The 19,921-nt window shown below is 42.2% G+C and overlaps 1 protein-coding gene across 1 annotated transcript in view; it reads right to left on the bottom strand.

Annotated features, from left to right (window-relative positions):
* ALK (ALK receptor tyrosine kinase) overlaps positions 1–10,202 on the bottom strand; it is a 678,293-nt gene extending 668,091 nt beyond the window's left edge. The window contains 1 exon segment of the mRNA XM_032497290.1: positions 9,493–10,202. Within this exon segment, the coding sequence (XP_032353181.1) occupies positions 9,493–10,180 (688 nt within the window). The 5' untranslated portion in view covers positions 10,181–10,202.
* Between the last annotated feature and the right edge of the window lie 9,719 nt (positions 10,203–19,921).

The raw sequence follows: 19,921 nt of genomic DNA on the forward strand, positions 1-19,921 counted from the left end.
AAGGATGGTTATCTTTGGTGGGGGGTAGACTCAGACTGGCAAAAGATAGGAGGGAACTTTCTGGGGATGCTGTAAATGTCTTGTATCTTCATCTGGGTGGTGATTACATGGATGTTGTATGTGTGAATTATCATCAAGCAGTACACAAGATCAATGCACTCAATCCACTTTATTGAATTTGTCATCCTTCAATTTAAAAACAAATAATTTTCTGATGTTAAAATTTAGGTGCCTCTGTTCCACTACCAGAGATTCACTTTCAGAAAAGTCTGGAATTAGGCAAATTGATTTCAATGAAAGAACTTCATTTTTAGGAACCTTGAGGAGGAGCTACACAACTCCTTTTCAGTGTTGCTGGGCTGTTACTGAACCTCAAGGCCTGCCTCAAAGTCTGAAACCTTGTACTGCTGTTTTTAATGCCAAGGGTTGGCTGAAACCATGGATGAATAAAGCAGAACTTCAGTACCTTTCTGATATTGTGTATTCATTCTTCTACTGCCTTATATATTTATTTCTGAATAATCCACACTGGAGCCTTCCACACAGGTTATCTCATACAATGCTCATAACGACTCCATGAGACAGTCAAGACAAGATCTATATTATCTCCTTTAGGAACAAAAACCCAGAGGCTCAGGAAGCTTAAGGGAGTTGCACAAGATTTCAAAGCTAATAAAGGGCAAATATCATAATAGAATCTAGGCCTTCTAGCTCCTAATCTATAACCATCCTCACGAACACTCATCTTCAACACTCATGTTCACCAAAGAATATTTATCCTAATTATCTTGACTGAGAATGTAGAAAGAATTTATAAAGGATTTCTGCCTGTGCCACCCTCATGAACCCATACTCCAATAAAAACTAAATAAAACACAAATAAGAGTAAAAGAAAAACACAGCCAATGGTTTAAATTTTCCTTCTGATTTCCTTTGGCTAGTTGCCTGATTTCCTTTAAGCTTGTTTAGATTTCCTTTATTTTCATACTTTTTTTTAATACTTTCCCTTACTCCTGGGAATTCTGCCTGCCTATCTCTTCATGTACCTGTTATTACTTAGCTAGAAGAGGATGATTCAAGGAACAAAGACTCTTAATTAAGCACGTGGTTAGGTGTAGCTGCCCCAAGAGAGCTCTCCTCCTGCCCTGACCTGGGACCTCCCACTTTCTGTAATTCCTATGTTATATCACCAAGTGAATCTGATTGAATTTCCCTGGGAAAGGACCCAAGCTCAGAACAGCCCAGCTGGAAAATTCATCACAAGATTTACTAAAGAAAAAAAGTTGTTCTAAGAAAACTGGCTCACCCAAAAAGGTACTAGGATGCCTCCTACCCTCTCACTACTTCACCACCAGGCCGACACTCACTTTTAACTGTTCCTAACTCACACTGTGATTGAGTAGAAGAGCCTGGGACTTCACTAGGTTAAGAAACAGTGGCCACACCACAGAAGACATCCATAGGGCTCCTTGCTAGCTCTATTCATAGCTCTTTCCACATAACCCCTGGACCTGTAACCATCTTCACCAACACTTATCCTCATCTACTCCCAAGCGGAGATGATGTCCATGTGCTTCTTTTGGAGGCAGTGGCTCAGCTATGGCTCATTAAAAAAAATCACCTACAAAATGCAGTGTGGATGCTTAACAGCTTCTTTTAGATTGAGGAACCTTCCTAAGACAGCCTTCCATTCAAGTACCTGAGCTATGTGTCTCCACAGAATCTCAAAATTTTAATTGCTTTTCATGGGTTCATGTCCATTAACCAGTTGGTACTTTCCATCCCTCACTTGACAATTAATTGTGAGGCTAGAAATGTACAGGAAGGGCACAGCTCCAGCTACTTACAATAAAAGATTTATCAGAGGTCAGTGGTCCAGCATGTCTCTGGACATAGTGGGACCTGACTGCACAGATCACATTCAGCTAGGGAAGATCCACCAACTGAAAACTACTCTTTTAATGTCTCTTTTTCTTCCTCAGTATTAGTTTTCATACTTTCATAAAGTTAAGGTTTTGTTTCTTGGTTTCTTCTTTTCTTCTATAGCAGAGTAGAATTGGATTATAAATGAGCTGTTTGAATCTCTGGACTGAATCGAAGGTCAAAAGACCTTTAAGAGAATGCTAGTTGATTGGAATAAAATAAATACCACACCTTAATCCTTCTCAACCACAGTTCTGGGAAAGACAGGGTTTCCACGATGGGATAATAGAAACTACCACCCTGGTCACTCTGCATTTTCACCGAATCTCATCTCTCAGCTCTCGGGAGTTAGAAGTTATTAGCTGTATGGGAAACCCACAGTATCGCAACTGCTGCCAGGGTTGCCATGTATTGCCACACATGAAGACTGTACAACTCTATGTAGCGCCATTCAAATAAACTAAAATATATATGGAACACTTGGAATTGCAGAGTACACAACCTGCACAACCAGATGCTGAAGTGTTGCTGCTTCTAGGAAAACTTATAATTATTCATACTGACAGAGCAGTTTATGATGTGTCAGGCATTAGGTTAAGGATTTACATGCATCATCTAATTTAATATTCATGATAACATCTTGAGACAGGAACTATAAACTATACCCATTTTTCCAATGATGAAACTGGGACTTAAAGATTTTAAGAAACGCTTCCAGGTCATGGCTATTGCCCATCAAATATTTATCATATGGCCTTCTGACAAGGATAATGTAAATATTTTTATCTATTTATGTGTCTTGATTGTTTGTAATATGCACTGTGAGATGCTTCCCTTAGTTGGAAAGAGCTCTGATTTGAAAGCAAGGAGATCTGTGGTCCTAATTAGTACCTACCATGTCATTTGCAACTCATAACCTCTCAACACATAAGTAAAAGTTTCCAGATCTAAAACTTTTTATCTGAATGACCTTGATAATGTGTTATCAAACTTCTGGATTCCAGTTACCCCATTTACAAAATAAAGCAAATACTTGCCCTTCCTATTGTAGGATTGGTAAAAATAGTAATTGTGAAAGTGATTTATAAAGTCCCATATGACTGTAACAGGACATTAATAATGGTTATAAAGAAAGGCAAAATGTCCTTTACAAGCCAGGCTCAGCAAATTCTCATGAAGTGAAGTTATCAGGCAGTGATCCTAAGAGTGGCAGTAGGCTGCAACTTCTGCCCACACAACTCTTCCCTTCTTCTCCCACCCACAGGCCAGTCCCTCCTCAACTTCAGCAGACAAAACTGCCTTATAAAAGCATTCATACTATAAGTAAAACAAAATGACAACCTACAGAACGGGAGAAAAATTTTGCAAATGATGAAACCGACCAAGGCTTGATCTCCAGAATATATAAGCAGCTCATATGACTTAATAAGAAAAAAACAAACAACCCAATCCAAAAATGGGCAGAAGACCTAAACAAGCAATTCTCCAAGGAAGACATACAAATGATCAATAGGCACATGAAAAAATGCTCAATATCACTAATTATCAGACAAATGCAAATCAAAACTACAAGGAGGTATCACCTCACACCAGTCAGAATGGCCATCATTGAAAAGTCCACAAATGACAAATGCTGGAGAGGCTGTGGAGAAAAGGGAACCCTCCCACACTGCTGGTGGGAATTCAGTTTGGTGCAGCCACTGTGGAAAACAGTATGGAGATTCTTCAAAAGACTAGGAATAGACGGAATAGACTTACCATATGACCCAGTAATCCCACTCCTGGGCATATATCCAGAAGGAATCCTATTTCAAAATGACACCTGCACCCCGATGTTCATAGCAGCACTATTTACAATAGCCAAGACATGGAAACAGCCTAAATGTCCATTGACAGATGACTGGATAAAGAAGCTGTGGTATATTTATACAATGGAATACGATTCAGCCATAAAAACCAACAACATAAAGCCATTTGCAGCAACATGGATGCTCCTGGAGAATGTCATTCTAAGTGAAGTAAGCCAGAAAGAGAAAGAAAAATACCATATGAGATTGCTTATATGTGAAGTCTAAAAAAAAAAAAAAAAAAAAAAGAACATAAATACAAAACAGAAACAGACTCATAGACATAGAACACAAACTTGTGGTTGCCAAGGGGGCGGGGGGTGGGAAGGGACAGACTGGGATTTCAAAATTTGTAGATAGTGACAGGCATACACAGAATAGATAAACAAGATTATACTGTATAGCACAGGGAAATATATACAAGATCTTGTGGTAGTTCACAGCGAAAAAAAAATGTGACAATGAATATATGTATGTTCATGTATAACTGAAAAATTGTGCTCTACACTGGAATTTGACACAACATTGTAAAATGACTATAACTCAATAAAAAATGTTTTAAAGTGCAGATAAACATGAAAAAAAGAAAATTAACAACCTCATTTCTGCTGCCAAGTAAAATAAAACAACGATAGCTACCTTGGTGCATATATAATTACATGATGCTACAGTGAGTTAAGTCTCTGGGACTGGGGTACTTGAAATAGGACATTTTTCTCCTTTCACTGTTGAAGTGGATCGAACGGTGGCTCCTCAACAGATATATCCACATAAACATCCATAGGGCCTGTGAATGTTAACTTATTTGTAAAAAGAGTCTTTGCAGATGTAATTAAGAGGAAGTCATCCAAGACTATCTGGGTAGGCCCTAAATCTAATGGCAAGAATCTTTAAAAGAGACACACAAAAGAAAGACACATGGACAGAAGAGAAGGAGGCCATGTGAAGACAGAGGCGGAGACTGGAGTGATGCAGCCCTGAGCCAGACACACAGAGGAGAAGGAGATGTGACCAAGGAGGCAGAGATGGGAACAATGCAATCACAAGCCAAGAAGCACTTGGAGCTACCAGAAGTTGACAGGAAGAGACAAGAAACTGAACCTCCCCAGAGTCTTCAGAGGAAACTCATCCCTGCTGACACTTGATTTTGGACTTCTGGCCTCCGAAACTGTGAAGGAATAAATTTGTTTTAAGTCACCAAGATTGTAGTAATTTGTTACAGCAGCCACGGGATACTAATAAAATGATTTTTTTAATTGGAAAAAAAATAAATAAAAGCATTCTTTTTACTAATGTTAACACTCTTCTCCTACACAAGCACAAACCTCTAATGGACCTTTTCTTTTGTAAATTTGTGAAAGGATCAGATGGATTTAGATGAACTTCATCTTTCAAATAGCTATATGCATTCTCAGCATTTCAAAGGGTTTTCACATAGCCAATAGGAGGTTCCACCAAATCTAGAACTCATCTCATTTCTCAAGACCCAGGTTCCTTTTGTCTTGCCCTATGACTTGATGCCACACACACCTTTAAATACATGTAAGATGCACAGTGCTGGGTGAGTGTGCCTCCCCCTACTGGATATACAGACAACACCCTAGAGAAATACTCTGTTTAATCTAGTAACAGAAGAATAAACAGTAATTTCAAGATATTTTTTCCAAGATACTAACAATCTTCTTGTAAGCATTTCCCACAAACTTCAAAGATACATATGCAATTGTTTTCTTTTCCTCCTGGAAACACCAATGCTCAGAGGCTTTCGAGAGTTGTATCCCAAGAGATCCTGATCCCTGCTGCTGTTTCCCATTCTGGCTCTCCTGTCTGTTGTGGCTTCTCAACATGTGAAAATATAGAACTGATTAATTATGAATGTTGTGGCTTGTCTGACCCACATCTTGCCTTACTCGTTTGTTCCTCTGGAATTCTATTCAATAGTCAGAGGAGTATCAATTTCAGAAAACAAGGTTTCCCTGATATCCAACCCGAAGTTTCCTTCTACAAGTCTCATACTATTACTTTTGTGGGCCACACTAAAGAACTCTTATCCTTCACTGCCACTCTCCCTCTTCAGAGATTTGTAGATTGTTACCACGGCTTTCCCTTCATCACCACTTAGCCCAGCTATATATATTTAATTCTTTTCATCTTTCATCATAAATCAGTCCCTTCAACTCTTAAATCAGCTCTCTGCTCTTCTCTGGACTAGTTTCAACTCCTCCAATTCACCTCCAATAACTGATATTCCTTTTGGGAGCTCCAATTACCTCTCTATCTTCTTTCTCTCTCTTTGTCCTTTCCAGAAACAAAATGGGAAGAGACTGACAGATATGTGAGGTCAAGGGTCAGGTGTACTGCATTGCATACATCTACTTTAAATTGCTTAGGCCTCTCCATAGTACATATGAAGTTCCAAGTCATATATCCCCTTTCCTGGAGTGGGAAGGAGGATATTAACAGAGAAATAGGCCCTCTTATCCCACAGGTTATTATCCTCTGGAGGATGGCAGAAGCAAGATGTGAAAACATTTACAAAAAAGGTTATAAAGTGGAGCTGTGGGCAATGTCACAGCCTCCAGGCAGACATCTTTTTTGAGGTTTGATCTGTCCCAGAATGGTGAACACCATTTACACAGTCCCAGCAATTGCCTCTCTCCTTCTCCATGAATGGGTACTCTGGGGAACTGCTTCAGACTTTGAAACATTGATCCCACTTATGAATTCAAAGCAATCCACAAAGAAAAAACATTAGTAAGTCATGCATTACTCTCAGACATCCTTTTTTGTTCTCTCAGATAGCCCAAACTGCAAGCAATACAAAGGTATTGCTTTGTCCTAACTAGGTGCTTTTCCATTTTTACCACATTCCTAGTCATGGTCCTGCTCACGAGTGGTAACCTATCTTTAGTCTGATACAAATGGGCTAATCCAGGCCCCTCACCACAAGAGGTTGCAGAAAACCCATCCTCTCCTCTTCCCTCCCCACAGATCAGCAAGACCATGCCCTTTTAGACCAGACTGTCAGTCACTTGGGCAGAAGCAGGGAGAAATTAGCTGAGTTGTGCCTATTTTCCCTTTGCATGATTGAAGAGCCTATCTCACAGAATAGTTAAATTCCTTTTCTATAAGTCAGAGCATATATAAAAATAATAAACCCATTTTCTCAAACATGATAAATAGCAAAATCAATCCAAGTGTGAGAACCTAAGCTTCAATTTTCATACAAGAAAATGAAACCACAATGATATATGTGAAACACAACACAATATAGAAGGGTGTGTCCACTCCCTCCACAGAGTCTGCAGTGGAGACTGTATCTAAGTTTGGCTGGGGAGGCAATGGTAAGGCTAGAAGCTAGTCTTGCATGGCCAGCTGCCTAACTGAAGACAGTATATGTCTCAGAGAAGGAGAGTCCAGCCTGTTCCAAGTATGATCACCATAAGGCCTGAAGTGCTTTTCAATAAGCTGTCTGTCTCTCTGCAGGTCATGAGGAGCTCATCCAGTTACAGTTAGTGTCTTATTTGATCCCATCAATAATCATTCGATCCCAATCCTGCTGAAAAATGCTTGGCCAAAATTTCTAGCCTTTTAATGGCAGAATCCTGGCTCTTTCTAAAACCAGCATTGCTAGATGTGTCAAGTGATGCATAAGGGCTTGGTCCAGCTGCCAAATGGACTGTGTTGCTGTGAGAGGACTTGGGATGCTCATTGTGCTTCCCTCCTGCCAGTAGCAGAGCAGCTCCTGGAGCACAGTAATCTCTCTATGGAACTCCCCAACTCAGCAGCTTCAACTTCTTATCTAACACTTGACTGGAGTATATTCTTCAAAAGCATTAAGCGTGCAACTCTTCAGAAACACCACTGATAACTTAATGCAACCTGCCTGTTTATAGTAGGTGAGTTTGGGGCTGCAGAAAGGACCTCTTTTGTCTGTGACCAACATCTGACAATAGCTGGATCTAGACTGCTAGGGCCTACAGTAATTTAACAAGAGGTGATGGGAGAGCTCCAGAGCCGCTCAGAGACATGAAAGTGGAAGAAAATCTGCATTCCCAGAGAAGTATTTTTTATATCCATTACAAAAACATTAGGCACTAAAAGAGAGTGTTGCATGTATAAACCACAGACGCCAAGACGATATTAAAGCACAGCTGTTCTTCACAAAAGTATCTGTGGTGAGACAACAGTATTGGTCTCCCATCTCAGTTCACAGAAGGCACTATCAAATTCATCAGACCTTGCCTTTTACTGTGTAATAGTATAAATTTAAACATTGGACCCAAAGGGGTCATTTTAGGTGCCAATGCCACCAATGTTAATGCTGAAATATGCATCCAGACTCTGTCTTCCTTGGGGAACACACACCAGAATGTTTCCTCTGCAATGACAGAGAAACCTCAGCTTCTGAATATCGTTGCTGCATGAGACTACTGGGTGTATGTGGGAATATGTGTGTGTATTGGGACAAGCATGGGAGATACTTGTGACTCCACAATGGGCTTTTTTCAATGCTTTCTGTCCAATTAATACTAGACATTAGTAACCAGTGGAGCATAAGAATTTCATTTATTTCTGATGATGAGAATGATAGAAAAGCTGCTGAGTTTTGCTCAATGGAATTAGTGTAGGCTTTTAAAAGGCATGATTTCTTTTCTGTGCTTTCTCATTCATTTACATTGTATATTTTATTCACAAGTCCTTCCCCAGTGGTCTTACAAGAGAACATCCATTCAAAACTACCTGGTTTTCTAGTCAAAGGGTATTATAGGAAGAGTTAGAAGTAAGTGCCTACATATATACCCCCAACTCTGTGAATATAGGAAGAAAATGAGGGAGTAATGAAACAGAAACTTCATTTCAGGAGTCTCCAGCAGAGAGATCTGCAGTGAAATAGGCCTGCCAGAGACTGTCATCCAGATCTGCTGCTGCAGGCATTCAAGCTCAGAATTGGAGGGAAGGGATGGAGGGCAGAGGAAGAAATGGAAATCAACTACTGTCTCTTCCTGGCTTCAGAGTGATTTCCTCAAAGGAAAAGAATCTTGGCAACTTTCCTCCATCTCTCCACATATCCCTCGTGCCCTATGTCCCTTAGTTCCTCTAGGGCTCTCCCAACACATCTGAGAGGAAGAACAAGTGTCTGAGTGGATAGCAGCCTGGGGTTGGGTGGAGAGCAGAATGAATTAATGAAGAAGAGGCAATTCCTAGTAACCCAATATGGAGGGGATAACCAGGTGGGTTTCAATAATATGAAGAGAAGTTCTACATTCTCTGACAAAGTGTATCACATTCCCCATATCTGTAGTGGCCAGGAAGAGGAACAAGGGGAAGGGGAAAAGGGCAACAGTTTTGAGATCTAGAACTAAGCTCTCGGAACACAGAAGTAACAGAGGAATTTCAACTGTTCCAGGGGCTCCAAAAGAACGGCATCTAATTTTGGCTGAAATCCTGTGTAAGTCGGTAGAAAAAGTCATTCTACCAAGAACAAGAAATTCTTTTCCCAATTTGGTTGCTGGAAAGGAAGGCAAACCCTGGGGGAGTGACTGCAGTAGAGGAGAAAATAAGAAAATACGGTCTAACTGGGGAAGGAGGTTTGCGGAAGGAAGAAAGAGGGCTAAGAACCACGGACTGCGGTTTTGGAAACGGGGGTTAGTTCACAGAGGTTGCAAATTGATGTGTGTAAGAAACCAAATCCCGAAATGCTCAGGCAGGAGCTGCTCACCGATCCCGGTCCCGAAGATCTGGAAGAGAAGACGGGGCTGGGAGGCGCGGATGGCAGCGGACAGCCTTCCCTCTCTGCCCACTTCCAACGCCTTCTTCTCGGGCATCAGGCGGATTCTCAGCCGCCCTTCACCGTGGCGAATCCACCAGCTAAACAGCTCGCTGAGGTTGAACTGGAGAAGCCCTACAGTCGCCTCATCTGGGGGCCCAATACAGCCCTCAAAGATCGCCTCCTCTCCCAGCTCCAGCACCAGCTGCTTGGCGCGCCGGAGCTTGCGAACGGAGCCTCCCTTCAGCACCCTGGACAGCGTCTGTGCCGGGGCCGGGGCGGGTGAGCCGCCGCCTGTTGTCCAGGAGACCCCAGGTGGTGGCCCCACCAGCCTGAGCAGTGGGGCGCAGTCGAGAGCCAGCGAGCCGTGCGCCTCCAGCTGGCCAGCCCTCGGCTCTGAGGGGAACGAGGGCGGCAGCAGCAGGTCCCGGGCATAGACGCGAAAGAGTGAGGGCACCACAAAGTCCACCGCCAGGCTCTTCCTCTGCAGGCGAGAGTAGCTAAGCGGCTCCCGGGGCTGCAGCGCCGGCCCCGTGGCCGGTGAACGCACGCGCTGGCCGGTTTCGGTTCCGGTCCCGGAGCCCGAGGCTGCCTTTGAAAGCAGTGGCAGCAGCAGCCATAGAAGCCCTATAGCTCCCATCCCGCCAGAGAGGGACTGTTTATATCAGTCTCCTGACTCTCCGAGATCCAGTCTCGCCCTCCGCTTCCTCCCAAATGGGAAGGGGCTCCAAATGGTCCTTGGTCCTGAATGGCTCCTTCCACCTGACTTCAGAGGGATTGGAAGTGCACCGATTCTCTTTCCTTTAACTGCAAGAAGGTGAGCAGGAATCTCAATAAAACGCGGCTGGAAGTTCAGGGGCGTGTCAAGAGACCCTGAAAAGCGAAGGGTTCAGCAGCTAGGAGCTTGCGTCTCTCGCGCTCTGCGCGCAGTGCCGCGCCCCCGTCTGTACCTCGCTGCGCTCTGGAATGAGAGGGACTACTATGGTTGAAGGGAGATGGCAACTGGGTACCGTCCTCTCCTGCGCCCCGCCGCTTGAGCTGTAGTCTGTACGCTCTTGAACGGCCTTCAATCCTCTGCAACTTTCCTGCTGGGAAAGGTGGCTCCGAGCTGATGTCTGCTGTTCTGGACACTTCCTGAGCTGCTTTCGGCTCCTCGAGCTCCTCTTCCTAGTCTGGAGGGGAACCGAGGGCAAGGGCTGCTTTCTCGCGCACCCTCCTGCGACTCTCTACAGAGGGAGGTGTTCGGACTGCACCGCTTGCCGAACTTCTGAACCTGAATCGAGCCCTCGCGATGCGGAGCGGAGGCTCAGACCGCCACCGCGCCAAGTTTGCAGCGTCCTTGCTCTCCTCTCGCGACTTGTCTCCTGAGTTCTCAGGCACCAAAGCGGCCCCGGCGGCACCGCGGAGTGAAAGCATTCAGGGCTGGAAAACCCGAAATCTTGTTGCCCCCTCCTCACCCATCGGCAGCTTCTATGGCTTTGGTGACTGGCCAGTAGGCAGATGTTAAGTCGACTCTGCCCCGCGACCCTTCGGACCGCGGCAGCCAGAGTGCCAGCTGCTACCGACGCTGCTGCCCCGAGAGCCGGTCCATCGCATCTGCCTGGGGGCCCACCACTTGCAGCTGGCGGAGCCGCGAGAGCGCGCCGAGATGGGGCGGGGCCGAAATGGGGGCGGGGCTCGAACGCCAATTCCGCGCCGTGGCTGGGCCCACGCAGGCCAGCTCCGCCCCTGCTCGCACCCGCAAGCCAATGTAGAGGCGAGGTCCGCTCCAATGCAAATCTACAGAGGCCTCTGCTTTCATTGAGAAAAGCACACAGCCAGCCCCGCCCTCCCTCCATCTGTTTTCCCTCTACCTCCTTCTCCTCCTCCAGATTCTCTGCCCTATTTCGCTGCTGTGTTAACAGCGGGGTGTTTTGGATAAATGAGAGGCCTGAAAGAGGTCTTTGCAATCAAGCACCCTGATTTTGCATTTAAGAGATTAAACGGGTCCGACTTCAGAAAAGCAGTTCAGCAATAAAACTGGGAGAGGAAGGGCAGCACAGCACGACACTGCCAAATCTCAGCTTGGATTAGGGCCCTGAGACAGAATCTTCTCTGACCCTTCCATTTAATTGAACGCATTCCTGGGAACCTAGCGATACCGCAATCCACACAGGAATAGTTGGGGTACAAGGGGGTTAGCGGTGGTGGGACGCGGCCAGCCATCTCGCAGAGTTCTGACTCAGCTACAACAAATAAATTTCAGACCTCAGTCACCCTGCGTTTTCTCAGAATAGTCCTTGATTTTGTGTCACCTCTTTTACTCTCTGAAAGATACGTATTTTAAATTCTAGTTTTAGAGATAAGGAAACTGAGTTGCAGAGAATTAATGTATTTTCCTAGAGTCACATGGTCCTACGTGCCTCCCAAGCTCGTATTCATGTGCTCTTAACCATTGCTCTGCTATACCCCTCCATGAGTAACAAGCCAATAAGGTCTAGGAGTGACTTGGCTGGAAGGAATAATAATCAGGCACTCTTCTTAGAGAATTCAGAACTGCAGACCTTTTTTTATTCATCTGTGGAGTTAGGGCTGTATCTCCCTTCTCTCCCTTCATCTCTCCTGAGTTGTTATCACAGAACTTGGATAATGGCTGTGTTTATAACAAGTGGTTCACTAGAACCATACACAAAACTACAATCTTTGATGCACAGAGTGGAGATGAATCTCCCTCACTGAGCAGCAAAGAACGACCTGATTCAGAGAAGAAGTGATGTTTCTTTCTACCTTGATGGAGGAAGGGAAGGAGGAAGAAAAAGGAAGATGAAGAAAAGGTCATGGAGATTAATACTTTCCTAGTATGTGAGCAAGTATGTTTGGATTTGCATCAGATTTCACTGGCATGCACACTGGTGACAGAACAGTTTTCTACTTGAAATGTTTGAAAGACTAAAACACAGACCCTTTCTTTCCCCACTCTAGCCTTTATTTCTCTGTGTAATTCTTGTCCAAAGTCAAATTGACTCCAGGAATTTGTCAGTAACTAAGAATCAGCTACAATCAATGGCCACTAGGGGGCTGCAGAGACTTGAAACGTCAGATGAGCCACCAGGGTTTAACATTCTCCCAAATAATCAAGGGGATCACTGCCTTTGCACCTAGTGATCACAGATGCCTCCATTAAATCTCATGCTTTTCTAAATTTTTCCCTAAAGAATGACAAGTGCCTCTCTACATAGATTATATCACACTGAATCTCAAAAATATTCCCTTTTTGTTAGATAATTCAGAAAAAGAGGCAGTAATGCATATTGAGTGCATCAGTCACTATACGTATGCATATGTAAGAGAGAGAGAGAGAGAGAGAGAGAGAGAGAGAGTGTGTGTGTGTGTGTGTGTGTGTGTGTGTATCACATCACCCAGTGGCCTTTTGGGGAAAGATATGTATTATTATTTCCATTACAGAGACAAAACTGCTCAGGTTCAGAAAGGCAAAATAATCTGTCTAAGGTCAAATAGCAAGTAAATAACAGAGTTGGAATTCAAGCCAGTGATTCTTTTCCTCCAAAATTTAAAAATTCCACTGAGACAAATTTGGCCTCTTCCTTATGCCTACAGCTATAATTTTGACACTTCTGTCCTTATATCATTGCCATCTAGAGGATGGGAGATGGAAAAGAACAGTTAAGAGCAAGTGACGAAAATAAAGACAGAAAGATTAAAACTGTGAGCAGAAGTGATAACTAACATGCCTTGTGCACATACTATGGACCAGGATGTTCCAAAATAATTTTTATGCATTATCTCATTTAAGATTCACACTAACACTATGAGGGGAAGTAATAGTATCTCTATTTCAGAGATCACAAATGGAAGTTAAGAGAGGGTAACTTCCCAACAACAGAGTACATACGTAACAAGATTTGTTACAGGATGTGAACCTGGATATCTGACTAAGAAGTCCATGGTCTCAAATCCTGGGTGACCTCCCAAGAGAGAAAACAGAGTGTGGTGGAAGAGACTGAGATAGGCAGAGGTGAACACGGAAGAAACTGAAAGCTTAACTCAAAAAGAGAGACATAGAGGTGGGAGTAGCAGGAGAGCAGACAGGTGATACTGGAAGGCAAGAAGACATAGTTCATGAGGTGGGCTGCTCTGGGTCACCTTGCTGATGACTTGGGCATTTAAGCTGAGGAGGGAGGGAAGTGAGACCATGTATCAAGAGAGGAAAGGGCCAAGTTGGGCACAGAAAACACTAAGACCCTCCTCAGGAAATTCCCAGTTCCTGGAAATGGAGAAGTGGACAACTTAGTTAAGGAGGGGTTTGAATTCTCTATAAGAAAAGCAGTAATTAAAAAAAAAAAAAAACAGCATTTCAAATCTAAGCAGTGTGATTTAAGGCAAGACACCTCAGAACTGTAAAATCTGAGACCTACAGGGTTAATTAAGTCAGGTATTCAGTTGGTCAAAAAGTAAGAGAGAGAAAGAGAAAAAAGGAAAAGAGAAAGAGGAGCAGGAGAAAGAAAAAAGGTGGGAGAAAAATCAGTAAGTCAAGCTGAAGCTAGACATTAGAATATACTTACTGCTAAGACATTTGGAAACACACAACCAGAATAGCTTACCCTGGGCCAACAGCAGGACATGCGACCTAAAAGAAACATTCAAATGAACTGTGGACTTATGTTCAGGAAACTGGATTTTAATCATAACCTCACCTCTCAGAGGCTCTATGGACCTTGGGAAAACCCTTGATTTCTCTTTGCTTCTATATCAAATTAGAAGAAGCAGGTACAGTCATTAAGACACTGTCCATTCTGAATTCTGTGTGAGTCTCTCCAAGTGGATAAAAGGTTGTATCCAAGACTGAGAACCAGAGCTGACAGGTTTTAAAGGAGACTATGAACTTCCAGGGGAACCACAAAAAGAATATGGACCTAATATTGGACAGGAAAAAAAAAACAAAACAAAATTCTTTTTAAAACATACATTCCTGCCAGTAGACAGAATTGAGCTCTGGCTCTATAGCCTACAATTGCTGACTAGACATATATAACATACCTTCTAATAATCATCATGCTAAGGAGAAAGTAGCTAGAGTTATTAATCAAACATTATTAAGCACCAACTATGTGCTTGGCTTTTCATAAGGTGCCAGGGAGAGATGTGACGTGATGTGATGAATATAATGAATAAAACAGTAAAATTTCATACCAGCATGAAGCTCTGATAAAATAAATTAAAAAAATACAAAATTGAATTCATGCCTATGCTACAACTAAGCAAAAATTACAAATATGAAACAAAAATAAAGAAAAAACTGGAGGAAAATATTGACAGACTTAACGTGGTGACAAATTATGGGTAACTTTTTTCTTTTTACAAATAACTTTTAATAGTTTTGTATAATAAATAATAATAGAATTTGATTCCCATAAATACTGTATCAGTCAAGATAGCTAGGTTATGTTGTAACAACAACAACAACAACAAATCTCACTAACAATGAAATACATCCTATTCGTAATCAATATTCATTTCAGGTAAGCAGAGAGCTCTGGTCATCATAATAATTTAGGGATCCAGGCTAATAAGGCAGCCACTATTGTGAATTTGGAGGATCTTGCACCAAAAATCTAAATCTTCTAGCCTGGAAATCCCACATGATTCCTACTCACAACTCCGGCTGTAAATATCCATGTGGACCTATCCTATCAAGAGAGGGGCCCACAAGGTGGAGAGTCAGAAATACCTAGCAAACAGCCTCAGTGATTCCCAAGGAACTGTTGTATTAGATAACTGAGACCAGGTGGGGTCCAGAAGACTGGTATTACCAGGAGGAAAAATGATTTTAACTCTCCTGGGATCCACAGCCAACTGGAGAGCCCAGCCACATGAGAGAGCACAGCCTCTCAGTCTGTGCGTATGTCTTTATGGAAATGAAAGAGCTCAGCCTACTCTTATTCCTCACAAGGTGTGAAATAAAAGGCTGCACAGACACAGAAAAAGCCCTTCTCAAACACCAAATGGTGACAGCTCTCTCCTGCAAACTACAAACAACCTCACATTTACTGAAGAGAGGAGAAACAAGAGAGATCAAAGCAAACAGTTCACCACTATGCATTTCACAGCAATCCTCGAGTCTGCTGAAGCACAGTACATTAGGAAAGATGGGCATGAGCGATTACTGCAACGAGCATGTGTTGGTCTTATCACTTCGTGCTATCCTAATATTTTCTTGTCTTTTTAAATATTCTTTTTTCTCAGGGAAGATGAAGTAAAACATTTTGGGTAATTTGATTATCAGTGTAGTCTTCCTGAAAAACCTTTTAAGGGATCCAAATCAACGCACAGTAACCATTCCATTTAGTTCTGACTTTCAGCCAACATGTTAGTGACCTGGCCTGTGACTTTTAGTGGCATCAAGGAGAAGGCCTTGGTATCTCAGAACCTAATCATGTCTATGTGATGGATCAGATCGATCCTAGGCAAATCAATCTCTGAGCAATGGATTACAACTAACTGACCTGCTCCAGTTGTCTTAATGATCAAAATAACATACAATTCCCACTGGCCAGCCCTACCTGATCCATCATTTCACATCTGCATTGTCCTGCCTGGTCCTCTATCCCTGTCTTTCTTTTTTATCCAGACTCAGGGGTGACTGAACCCCTTTAACTGAGTCCTACCCAGATGCAGAGACGAATCTTGGTTCTATTTAGGAGAAATTAAGATCAGACGGTTTAGCATCAATTGCCTTTCAAGCTAATCACTTTGAATTCTATTTCATATTACTGATATTTTTGTCTTGCCCCTGTGACCAAGCCATACTTTATCCCTAATTTCTTAAGGGCTGAGCTTAGCCTTGTTCTTACAGGACCCTCTCCCTAGGCAATATACTGCCTCTGAAGTCTGCTCTCCACAGACTGGCTTCTCCAAGCCAATCTCCCGCTGGCCCAGCTGTGTGTCTCCTAGTTCCCAGTCTTCTCTCCCAGGGATGTAATTAGAGATGCCCATTTTCCTCCTTTCCCCCTTCTTGTGATTGGGTCCACAGCCAAAACAGAGCATTGCTTATTATCACACTGTATCACGGGCCATGAACATGGTTGATTAGACCAGAAGTGAATACCTGACTCTAGAGAGGCCAATCTCCAGGCTAGGTTAAGGCGATCAGCTTCCCTCTCCAAAATTTGAACTAGAAAGCAGACACTGTGGAACTGACATGTGAGTCATTAATAGCGGGCACTAGAAGTAAAAACTTCCCTAAAAACTGGTTTCCTTCAGATCTGTGACCTTGCAATGAACACCTCACTTTTTAAGAAAATTTCAGATGTAATCCAGGAGGCAAAAGGTATGCTGAAAACTATAAGACACTGATGAAGGAAACTGAAGAAGACACAAACAAATGGAAAGATATACTGTGTTCTTGGATTGGAGGAATCAATATTGTTAAAATGGCCATACTGCCCAAGGCAATTTATAGATTCAATGCAGTCCCTATCAAATTACCAATGACATTCTTCACAGAGCTGGAACAAAAAATGTTAAAATTTGTATGGAAATACAAAAGATCCCAAATAGCCAAAACAATCTTGAAAAAGAACAGAACTGGGGGAATCATGCTCCCTGACTTCAGACTATACTACAAAGCTACAGCAATCAAAACAGTATGGTACTGACACAAAAACAGACACATAAATCAATGGAACAGGATAGAAAGTCTAGAAATAAACCCATGCACTTATGGTCAATTAATCTACAACAAAGGAGGCAAGAATACACAATGGAGAAAAGATAGTCTTTTCAATAAGTGGTACTGGGAAAACTGGACAACTACCTGTAAAAAGCTGAAACTAGAACATTCTCTAACACCATGTACAAAAATAAACTCAAAATGGATTAAAGACCTAAATGTAAGACCCGATACTATAAAACTCCTGGCACAAAACATAGGTAGAACACTTGCAGACATAAGTCACAGCAATATATTTTTTGAAACAACTCCTGGAGTATTGGAAATACAAGCAAAAACAAACAAATGGAATCTAATTAAATTTAAAAGCTTTTGCACAGCTAAGGATACTATCAACAAAACAAAAAGACAACCTACAGAATGGGAGAAAATATTTGCAAATGATGCAACTGACAAGGGACTAATTTCCAAAATATACAAACAGTTTATACATCTTAATATCAAAAAAACAAGCAACCCAACCCCAAAATGGGCAGAAGACCTAAACAATTTTTCAATGAAGACATACAAATGACCAAAAGGCACATGAAAAAAATGCTCAGCATTGCTAACTGTCAGAGAAATGCAGATCAAAACTATAATGAGATATCACCTCATACCAGCCAGAATGGCCATCATTGAAAAGTCTACAAACAATAGATGCTGGAGAGGGTGTGGTGAAAGAGAACTCTCCTACACAACAGTGGTGTAAGTGTAGATTGGTTCAGCCACTATGGAGAACAGTATGGAGGTTCCTTAAAAAACTAAAAACAGACTTACCACGTGATCAAGCAATCCCACTCCTGGGCATACATCCAGAGAAAAATAAAATTCAAAAAGATGCATGCACCCCAGTGTTCATAGCAACACTATTTACAATAGCCAAAACATGGAAACAACTCAAATGTCCATCAAGAGATGACTGGATAAAGAAGATGTGGTACATATATACAATGGAACACTACTCAGCCATAAAAAAAGAATAAAATAATGCCATTTGCAGCAACATGGACAGACCTGAATATAGTCATTCTAAGTGAAGTGGGCCAGAAAGAGAAAGAAAAATGCCGTATGATATCACTTATATGTGAAATCTAAAAATAAAAATAAAAAATAAGGACACAAATGAACTACTTACTTATAAGTTAGATGATTGATTTCTTGAATATGTGTAAGCACATTTGACTGTCCTTTATGATTGGATTACCTCATTCTGTTGATTCTTATTTGTGGTTGGCTTTATTCCTTCGATAAACTAAAAAGCTAAACCTCTAATCTGTTCTTAGAAACAATGATCAGTACACAAATATAAACTAAAAAATGTGTAGTATATTGTATATATGTATTTACATGCAATATAATGTATATGTGCAGTCAAACTGTAATAATTGTACCTAATAAAACTGAAAAAGGGGGAAAAAAATTTTGGGTGGACTTTGCTCCTGACAAATCAAACTAAGATAAGCTCGGACACTTGCCCTTTTCCTCTCACTAGTCCTCCCTGGCACTGACTCCTTGCATAGGTCTGACCTAGACATGTTCTCTACACCTAAGAGTATCTTGACCCCAGCACAACTCACCCTGCTATCCAGGACTGACCTGGGTTACCCCAATAAGACTGAGCACCAGAGTCCTCTGCTTTCACTACTGTTCTGTGAACTGAGTACCCAGGTGGATTTGGCCAGCACTGCAGAAACCTAGATCTAAAAGGACAGTATTTTCAAAGCCACAAATCTGGATATGTGGTCTGATCTGACCTCTGTGTACAGCAGGTATTCACATATGAGGCAATCGGGATGTTGCAATGTTCATATTTTGCAGATATTTCAAGGTTTTATAGAAAATTGTTACTTCATGCTGGTTCAAAGCATGCAAGATGCAAGGTTATAATACCAATGACCAATACTTGGGCCCCTTGCACATGACAGCAGTCCTATAAACAGGGAGAGCCATCTAGTTTCAGGAATAAAGAGGCTTTTTTGTACCTCCCTCCCCTTTCCAAGTTTCAAATCCTGCCTGATGGTCCCTTGTGGCTTAGCAGCCTCAGTATGGCCAACCTAGTCATTCTCACTCTGCCAAAACAGACCCTCAAATGTCCCACCAGTCTCATATCCCAAAGCCAACCTTGATAAGCTCTGGAGCCTTACCCATTACTTTGAACAGAAAGTGTCCACCGATGTTAACAAGCCTCAAAGGTGACCCCTCTCCTATTACGTGCACCCTTGTGCATTGCCTTCCCACACTGAATAGGGCTGACCAGTGTCACCAATAGAATATGTGGAAATGATACGTGTGTAACTTGAGTCTGGTCATAAAAGACACTGTGACTTTCTTGGATCACTTGCTGTGGGGGAAGCCAGCTGCCATGTTGTAGGGATACTCAAGAAGCCCTATGGAGAGATCCATAGGACAAAGAACATGGGATTCCTGCCAATAGCTAGCCCTAACCTGCCAGACATGTGAGTAAGTAGTTGCCCTAAAAACAGATCTTCCAGCACCGGTCAAACCTTCAGATGTCTACAGGCTCAGCTGATATCTTGACTGTAACTTCATGAGAGACCTGAGCCAGACTACTTATTTAAATCAAATTCTTGACTCACATAACCTGTGAGATGATTATTATTATTATTATTATTATTATTTTAGGTTGGACTAATTTGTTATTCAGTAATG

The sequence above is a fragment of the Camelus ferus genome, chromosome 15 (genome assembly GCF_009834535.1).
Source record: "Camelus ferus isolate YT-003-E chromosome 15, BCGSAC_Cfer_1.0, whole genome shotgun sequence".
NCBI classification, from domain to species: domain Eukaryota; kingdom Metazoa; phylum Chordata; class Mammalia; order Artiodactyla; family Camelidae; genus Camelus; species Camelus ferus.